The sequence below is a fragment of the Leguminivora glycinivorella genome, chromosome 6, assembly GCF_023078275.1.
Source record: "Leguminivora glycinivorella isolate SPB_JAAS2020 chromosome 6, LegGlyc_1.1, whole genome shotgun sequence".
Classification (NCBI taxonomy): domain Eukaryota; kingdom Metazoa; phylum Arthropoda; class Insecta; order Lepidoptera; family Tortricidae; genus Leguminivora; species Leguminivora glycinivorella.
The window spans coordinates 10,175,775-10,185,817 of NC_062976.1; the positions used below are offsets into that span (position 1 = coordinate 10,175,775).

Consider the following 10,043-nt stretch of genomic DNA (forward strand, 5'->3'; position numbering starts at 1 on the left):
GAACATTCGCCTATAGTTCGTGCGCGCGGCCGCTCGCGCCCCGCCCCGCGTCCCTCGCAGCCGTGGTGCATTCGGCGCCAGCACAAAACAGAGAATTGGCGCGTTTCTCAGCGCGATTTGAAAAATGTTGGTCTCATAATAAAATTTTATTTACTAGTAGGGTTCCGTAACAAAAAGGTACAAAGGAACACTTATGGTGCGACTCTGTCTGTATGTTATAATTTTTAATTGCCGATTTTGCCGCCCCTTGTCATGTGCCGCCCGGGGCCATGGCCCCCCGGCCCCCCCCTCGCTACGCCACTGAGCGCCATCTAGGCTACCGTACCTATTTCTAAATGGTTCTGAGGTACGTTTTTAGGGTTCCGTATTTTCTTAGACTGTAGCTGTCTATACGGAGTTACATATGTCTTTGGTTATACTTACTTATTCTAGGTAAATTACAATCATTGTTGAACGAATTTTGTTGTAGTACATATAAACATTACGGCCTTACAATACACACAAAAATTGTTGCAATTTGAGGAAAATGAATATCATAATTCACATTGTTTTCTAGTATCACTACTGAAAGTACTGAATGAATATTATTTATATCTACGTAACACATATTTATATATTGATTTTAAAAATAAGTTTTGTAATTGCTAAATCTACATCTTTGGACAGCGAGTGCATAGTCAGGTAAACATACACTTCAATATAGGTACCTACTACCTATAACAAGAGTAAGACTGTTGCATCACAAGCTAATGTGAAGCTTAAGGTTATAATTATAACCAATAACACCTACTACACTTAGGGCCACTTGCACCAACGAAAATGAAGGGTTAACCCGAGGGTTAACCCACCATTTTATATGGAATTTGACAGATGACAGCCCACTAACCCCGAGTTAAGTGGTTGGTGCAAGAGGGCCTTAGTCGCTGCTCGCAATGCCGCCGCTGAACCGTGGGTATGCCACACTACAATATATATGCTCTCGTGGTCACCCAAAACTACCGTCAGTAAATGTAATGAGTTGGACTTGGAAACAGAAAGTAAGTGTCTGGTAACTTGTGTCATCACATAACGTGTCCCACGTCCACACCCACACACGCACGGGGTGTATGTATAGTATGGTACCATAGCGTGGATGATTTCCTGCAACTCAACGACTAGCGTGAAGTTAAGGCAGAAAGTTTACAACAGTGTTGGATAATTAAATACACACAAACGGTGCAAAATAATATACAACGTGTTTCCGGTACCACTCAAAACCTCAGACACCCCAACAGATTTTTTTTTTTAAACTCATCTAGAATATACATTTTTTTAATCTGATGGTTATTTTTTCTTAAATTGAATTTTTAATTTTCTGTACAGCTCTACTTGACTTTTAGCTCTACACTCAATAAAATAATTGCTAACTACCATCATAAACCATTAAACTATTTATTTGTGTACGTTACTGCAACGACATAAGGTTTACCAATAGACAGCTACGATGTCACTGTAAAAGACCTATTAGAAATGTATTAAAATCACACTAATGTAAATAACGACTACCCATAGAGGATAATAATCATAACGTTCAAAACCCGGCTCTTCGAGTCGTTCCTGATGCAGAGGTTATTCAGATTGTCCATCGCCATTCACTGTGCTGGGTCGGAGTCGGATTTCTCTTTAGCTTAGGTTAGAGACATAGGGACCCACGCAACTTGGCCATGGCAATGTTTTTAGGATGGTGAAACTTAAGGAAGGTATTCCAATTGTCATATCAAGCTAGGCACTATCTATAATTTGTGAACGTCACGCTAGCTAAGTAAAGCTTTGTCACAGCTTCAAATTGGACAGGTAATCTCAGTAAGCAAATTTAAACCCAATGTTCAAAATGACAAGGTTGTAATTAGGTACGAGTTTATTTTGTTATAACTTATGATAAACATTAAGATGAAATTGACAAACAACGTCAAACTCGTAGCAGAAAAAATAATCGTCCAAGTAACCAGCCAATATTAATACCTCCAAATACTGAAAAAGGTAAACAACCTCTAGCAATGCGATATAGGTACACAATGTTGTATTATGAATACAATAGAATAGGCACATAAAAAATAACTAATAATACTAATTTAAATAAAAATATTACCCCCATCAAGATATAGCTCAATCGATTCTACTCTCGATTCTGAACAAACGGTTTTCAGGTTTTTAGTGTTAAGTGAAACACGGTGTATATGCACAGTTATCATTATATCACGACGCACACAATACAAGGCATCAAAACATTTGGACCGCTACACTTATATTATATCCTGAGACATGCATAGGGAGTAACAATATAAATATCTACTGTTATTTTTATAATATCAATACACACACTAGGTGTGAAGTTCACTTTAGTAAATTGAGATGTACAGACACAGGCTGTATGGTGAGCTTGTTACGGCGTACCCGCACAGAGAGTATCCGTCTCATGCAAGCATTAGTTGTCCTTTATTATATCCTGATACACGCACAGGGTGTAAAAATATATGTACTATTATATTTATAATGCCACCACGTACCTATTTTCGCTCAGTGATCCCAAATGAGTCAGCCTACGAAATGAGAGATCACCACCTGTCCCGATCCTGCGCAGCCTCCTGACAGTCACCGTTTTAAAGCTGTCGCAGCTCCGCCGCCACGCTGTCCACTGGCGCTGTCGATGAAGTACACAGACACAGGCTGTGTGGTGAGCTTGTTACGGCGTACTCGCACAGGGAGCATCCGTCTCACGCAAGCGTAGGGGTGCCTCTTGTTACCGCGTTCTCACACAGGGAGCTATCGGCCTCAAGCAGGCTATTTGGTGATCTCTGTTACCGCGTTCTCACACAGGGAGCTATCGGCCTCAGAGACCCTTACTTGTACCCGCGTACCCGCGCAGGGGGTATCGGCCTCAAGCGAAAATAAGATTCAACACCGCGTGCGCACACTGGACGCAGCGGCCTCCAGCGAATCATCTTCAACACCGCGTGCGCACACTGGACGCAGCGGCCTCACTCCAACCGCCGTGGAGTGGTGGCAAGTTGTCTTCCATCTACCGCGTACGTACACACAGGACGCAGCGGCCTCCAACCATGTCACCGCAACTCTCCAACCATGCCACCAAAGCTCTCCAACCATGTCACCGCAGCTCTCGGACATATACATTCAGCATCCAACATGTAAACCAATAAATATTTTACACGTTATTTATCAAACATAATTATGATTGTGAACACATATAAGTACAAAAATATACATTTATCTATCTTTTAAAATTGGTGGGAAATGCATCACCATTTGCTGGAATTAAAATTAAGCATTTGCGTTGCGTCACGAACAGTATGTGACATGTACTGTAGTTTAGAAAGTGAAAATTATTTTATAATTAGTCTTCCGGACACAAGTACTAAATTCCAAAGTCAGGATCATTAGTACTCCAATATATTTACTTTCCACTAAACTTTGTATATTGACCCAAAAATATCTATAAGTAACAGTTATAAGCTATAGAAATATAAAATAATTAAAGAGCATTTCACAATTGAATACATTAGCGTCTGGCAGACAGTTACTACATGGCCAGGGTTAGCAGGTTATGACCAGTTTAATTTTACCCTAAGAACAGACATTGACATCGTGAACTTTATTTTCTAATGAAAGAGAGATAATCTCATGCACATTGTTTTGTAGTCTCAAACGGCTTCAGTATTGCTTCCAATTAAAACTCCCAATTTACATAAAAGCTTAACAAGTCATACATCGAAACATCTCAAAAATCAATCTATCAGAGGTAAACACCGCATTTTAAACATTCGTGTAACAGTTTCTGAGTTTATCGGGAACGTACAAATAGACAGACACAAATACAGATGCTGCAAGGGACCTTGGTTTGTCAGGTGCAGTGATAGTAATATTCATTGCTGTCGTTTTAGACAAAAACTTCTTACATAGGTATTTCAAGTTCCAATGTTAAAAAGTCAACATGCTGTAATATTATCACTAAATTGAGTGTATTTTCCAAATTTTTGGTATTTGGTAATATTATACAATAAAAGTAAATTTTAATGTAGAACTTGAATAGAAATGGATTGTGATAATAGAATGTGAATACTCTATAGAATTTAAATCGACGCAGTTCCGCAACTACAAGACACCATATAACTTACATTTGACCCACTTTATAGGCACTATATTTCATAACTAGGTACTTTTTTTTTTTGCGAGAAACACTTGCAGCAAAACGAGGCATAAAATGTTTTATCATATCAATAAGAACGACCAGTAATGCCTCCCGTTTCCTGATGTCTTACCAACGTTAAGAACAGTTTTACTGAATAAATGAAATAATACCTATCTCTAATCGTAATCAGTAATCACATCTAGTACTGGCAGTAGTAAATTCTTTCATTATTCTTCTTATGCAATCAAAGTGAGCAGTTCCTTAGCGCTGTACTTGTTGCACAGGTTAATATTCCATCATAATGAATGTCTATAATACCTACACATAAGATAGGCAAACACATACAAAACAATAATAATACTTGGATAACATAAATCTCCTACGTTATGGAAGTATTTAATTTCCATTATGTATTAATAAATTTATTTGCGATGAGCTTTTCAACAGCTGAACATAGTTGTAAATTTTGCCATGTTTCCTCTTGTGGAACTAACCAATAGTCATTAGATTTCAAATCAATCTAAACTATCATCTCAAAATATTCAAAATCACACACCTACTGTACTTCCAGCGAGATACAATCTTCCCTTCACATCACACTAGTAAATACAAGTACTGAGTGATGGATCAATTAACCTCAAATGGGAATCTGACAAAATGATCATAACTTCAATTTAGTTCTATTTAAAAAAATAAATAACTTCAATGTAGTCTAACATCACTATTAGGTATATAAGTCATATCACTGCGGCACAACACAACAGTGCAGTCACGAATTTCTTATTATTAATAGAATTGACCAGATATCTTTTGAAATCAACTCAATCAACATATCAGCAATACAACGAGGAAAGGTCGCCAGCATCCTTTGTACAATGCCTCACGGACCTATTTTTTGATACAAGCTAGCATAGTTATTATGTAAATTTGCTCATATAAATAAATAATTTTCATATTTAACCGTTAAACAATTACTTCCCCGTTGATAGGCAAGTGGCAGTTTAAACTTATTATAACCCGGTTCACTTTAGCAACATACAACAACAACTACACTAATATTCCTTACCTCAATACTTTCTAAAAATTCTGTAAATACATCTTAATTATGATTTATTATGGAATTCAGCATCTCCTCAAGGTGCCAAGCACATTTATTTCACACTTAAATTAAGAATAAGTCTCAGAGACTTTACCACAACTATGAACACTTCTATCATTCCAGCTCTACGGCACAACTAAATGCACCCTCTTCAAATTATTCAGTACACATTTATAATTTAAAATATATAAATAATTATTATTTCTCAATTAAAAACATAATAATTATCTCACAGTATTACCTGTTTTGGCATCAATATATTATATACATACCGCTATGTTACTTTGCAGACCCATATCACATTAGAAAGGGATGGCTATAATGTCCATATTTATGTTGTTTGTTTCATCCAAAATTTTGTTCCACAATACATGAACATTTCTCTGATACATGATCTCCATTCCTAGGAGTCAAAGCAATCATTTCTGATCTGGAAAATAAACACAAGAAACCACGGCCAAACCATAAGTCCAGTGTGGTATTATAATACTGATAATGCATGTTGTGCATGCACTAGATGTAATAAAAGTGCAAGTTTGACAGAAATCACACCCCATGGCAATCAACACACCACAAACTGATATAAACCAGCTTCAAAATGAGCATTTTTATTAGGCATTTCTTTACTGGACTTAATGTACAATACATAGATAAATGATCAGATTGTATTATCATCTTATTTGTGAACTTGTCAGTGCGTAAAACATTTCATTATTAGTTTCACATTTCAACACACCTGCACTCAGGCATGTAACTTACCTCAGAGACAGTATTGTACTTACTGGTTGGACAATAGATATCACACCTTCATTGAATATTGATCAATCTATTTAAGTACTTCGTGACTTTAGTGCATTTAACCAAAACTTAGTGCATTTTACAGTGCGTAAATGCGTTTATTTGGAACGTCGCGTCGTCATGACGCTAATGATAACTTCGTATGATAATCAACTTATTTGACCGAAATACTACGTGAGCATGAAAGTTTGAAACCGCACTTCTGAATTGAAAGAATAAAACGCACTAGGTCTTGATTAATACATTTATTAAGTTAAATAAATACACAACGCTCGACTGTCCTGACTCCCATAAAACGCGCGCGGGATAACTTCTTTTTAATTGACAGCTCGACCACAGAGAACAGCGCTGTCAGTTAGGGTTACGTTCAGAATCTAGCTTAAATACATCATCATCATCATCGTGCCGCTTACATGATATGAGGAATTATCAATATAACGAGACAAAAGGTATATGATTAATCCATATTTTAATCGTAAACTAGAACTTTCCTTTGCTAATCCGCGAATAGATAACGTGCAAGTCAATCAGTGCTAACCTGTTATAATTACTTGCGTATTTTTTACATGCAATTAAAAAAAAAAAAAGAAAAAAGTGGAAAGTGGAAAGTTCTAGTTTACGATTAACATGGATTTCCGCAAAGTAACGCCTGATTCCATCGATTTAATCCATATTTTGTATTAAACTAGGCGGCATTTCTAACAAGTGTTATAGTCTTGTTGATTATTCCGCCAACGTCATGGTTTAGGAAGGCATGCGCTTTATGAAGACAACGCCGGGCCGGTGAGTCCTATATTTTTCAAATTTTCCGCCTTTTTTAATGACAAGATTTGCTTGACCGTCTTTTACTTAGATATTTATTAGTACTTTGTTATAAGTAAGACAACGAGCTTGTGTTCAGCGTTATTGTAACATTATGATCTCCAAACTGAAGAGGAAATGAATTAATTTCTGAACTCGTTTTTACTGTGCCTGTTAATACACAATAAATAATAATTTAATAATATATTTTAATTGTTTTATTTTTTGGTTTTATAGTTTTAGGCCCGCTCGTTTGAGTATCATATACTTATACCTGTTTGATAATTGAATTACAGAAGGAATTTAAATGAAACATATTACATACGCTTAGAATATAATTAATATTCCCGATCTCACTTACATACTAATTCCTAATTACATATTATTTACATAACCGTTTAAACTTCCAGAAAAAATAAGTTTTCATAAATCCATACTAATACTAATATTATAAATGGGAAAGTGTGTGTGTCTGTGTGTTTGTCCGTCTTTCACGGCAAAACGGAGCGTCGAATTCATGTGATTTTTTAAGTGGAGATAGTTGAAGGGATGGAGTGTGACATAATTATGCTACTTTTTGTCTCTTTTTATCGCGAGCGAAGCCGCGGGCAAAAGCTAGTTTTGATTATAAAAATACAAATGTTTTTTCTTATGAAAACTAGAAAGGTATGTCAATTTTGCTATGCATCTTCTTTGGTTTTAGGTCTATGACTATATTATCTGTCCGAATTCTGACATCAAAACTATGGATCAAAACCATGAAGAATAGAGATAAAGGAGCAACCTCTTTATGTATCAGAAGTGCACATATTAAAGAAAAGATAGGTGGCGCTGCAATTGCAGGTGCATAACGGTTTGACAATCTCTTAGACTTCTCGGTAGTGACCCCGCCTACGGAGCAAGAGGTCCCGGGTTCAAATCCTGATGAGAGCTTTTTTATTTTTTCTACAGATATTTTTTCCTCAATTATTTTATTTTTCTAATATCTAAAAAAAAAAATTTTTTGTTTAGTACTGAGGAAATTAAAATACTAAAAAAAATCAAAAAACAAAAAAGTCGCTGTCAGGATCGAACCTGAGAACATTCGCATACGAAGCCAGCGCACTACCACGGAACTACGTCTTGAGTTGCTTAGTCTGACGAAATCAGTCTAGAGTAAAGAACGTCTAATTTCATGTCACGTCTCTGAGTATTGAGCGAGACATGCGCTCCTAGCGGAGAGATTTGTAAGGTCATTTTTGCGACTGTTCTACTTCGACAGATTGTCCTCCTTACCTCTATTCTCCCTGATCAAAACTATCAAAACAATTAGGTCATGTCAATGAAATTATCAAAGTTAAGAATTTTAAGTTACCATGAAAATTTTAAGTAAAAATACCATCCCACTCGCAAAATGCTGGTTGAAAACTACTAAAAGATGGTGAGTTTGTTAAAGGTCGGAAAATGATTGCCAGTAGATGAGGTAGGTTTAAATAGTTTAAGCCTATATTGTTTTCAGTATAGGGGGGTCCGAGGAGCCGCCCGTGACGGCGCCGTGTGCGCCCGTCGTGGTGGAGCGCGGCATCTGCGCCGAGGAGCCGTGCGACCCGGAGTCGTGCTACGAGGAGCCGCGCGTCGTCATCATCGGCGCAGGCATGGCGGGCTTGTCCGCCGCCGTGCGCCTCACGCAGCGTGGCATCAATAACTATGTCATTCTAGAAGCTTATGAAAGGTACGGATACCTAAATACCTTACCAAAACATAGGAATACCAATAGACGATTAATTTAAATCCTAATAAATGATGATTGTCCGCAGGCCGGGGGGTCGAATACGTTCAGTTTTTTTAGGCGACGTGGTCGCTGAACTGGGGGCCGGCTATGACTTTACCCATTGTCCCAGTCATCCTATTTATAAAATGACGGCAGAAGAAAATCCTCCCCGTCCCGGTGTGCCGGCCACGGCACACCCGCGTGGCCTCTTTCACAGAGTAGCTGCGGGAAAAATGGATTATAGACCAATTATAACGGCTTACTACAAATTTCGACAGATCGAACAAGAAGCGGCTTCCATTTATTGTCTAGGAGGGAGTAAGCAACATGGATCTTTAGTCAATTTTATAAGTTTGAGAATCCAGCAAGAGCTACACGAGTTTCCAGAAGATCAACAGCACGACGCGGCCAGGATAATGTTCGGGCTGTCGCACATGCTGACCGCGCGCTGCGGGTACGACAGCGCCATGCTGTGCTCCGACCACGTCGGCTGCTACATGTCCATGCCGGGCGGCGTCGTCCGCGTGCCCCTAGGGACTCTAGGCGCGTTATCACCACTGCTGCGAATTATACCCGAAGGTCGAATACGCTACTGTAAACCTGTAAATTGTGTCTACTGGGGAACTGCTCAAAAGCAAGGACCTCGCGCAATAGTGACTACGCCTGACGGTGAAGAATTCCACTGTGATTACGTCATTAGTACCGTTTCTATTGGCGTCCTTATGGCAAATTCTTCCAGTTTATTTTGTCCGCAACTGCCATTAACCAAAACGTGTGCGATGACCCATATCGGAAATGGTATAATTGATAATATTTACTTTGAATATTATCGCCCATTTTGGTATTGGCACAATGGAGAAATAAACTTCAAATGTTGTCATAGCCAACTCGGCGGTGGAAATGATTGGACCCGTGGAATCACAACCATTCAGAAAGTACCGAATAGCAATAATGTCCTTTGCATTCGAGTGGTTGGAGAAGAAGCACGAGCGATGGAACAGTTGTCTGAACAGGATTTGGCGGAGAGTATTACAAATATATTGCGGTGTCACACCGGTAATAGTTGCATTCCATATCCCATGACGATAATAAGATCAAATTGGGCTACTGATCCATTTTTCTACGGATCTTATTCGTATGAGAGTTCGGATTCCTGCGGTCAGGCTCAGAGAACTCTCGGCTGCCCTGTCCCCGGGCCGGGTGAGTCCTGCCCGCCGATCATCTTGATTGCGGGGGAAGCCACGACGCCCTACCACTTCGGCACTATAGCTGGCGCGAGGCTGAGTGGCATAAGAGAAGCGGAAAGAATAGTTCAATTAACGTTGCAATTTCAAGGACCTCCACTTCGCGATTTGCGCCGGAAAGATGTAATTGATCAAGCTAAGAAACGTCAGGCTAATAAAAACTAG

At 38.6% G+C, this 10,043-nt stretch overlaps 2 protein-coding genes across 2 annotated transcripts in view; both read left to right on the forward strand.

Annotated features, from left to right (window-relative positions):
* LOC125227133 (venom dipeptidyl peptidase 4) overlaps positions 1-7,091 on the forward strand; it is a 52,647-nt gene extending 45,556 nt beyond the window's left edge. Inside the window, exon 14 of the mRNA XM_048131351.1 lies at positions 6,789-7,091. The gene's annotated coding sequence lies outside the window, so the exon portion shown is untranslated. The remainder of the gene's footprint in view (positions 1-6,788) is intronic.
* Positions 6,847-10,043, forward strand: LOC125226996 (protein anon-37Cs-like). Its single transcript, XM_048131187.1, has 3 exons — positions 6,847-6,866; positions 8,383-8,595; positions 8,681-10,043. The coding sequence occupies exons 1-3, from the start codon at positions 6,847-6,849 to the stop codon at positions 10,041-10,043; spliced, it is 1,596 nt and encodes a 531-aa protein (XP_047987144.1).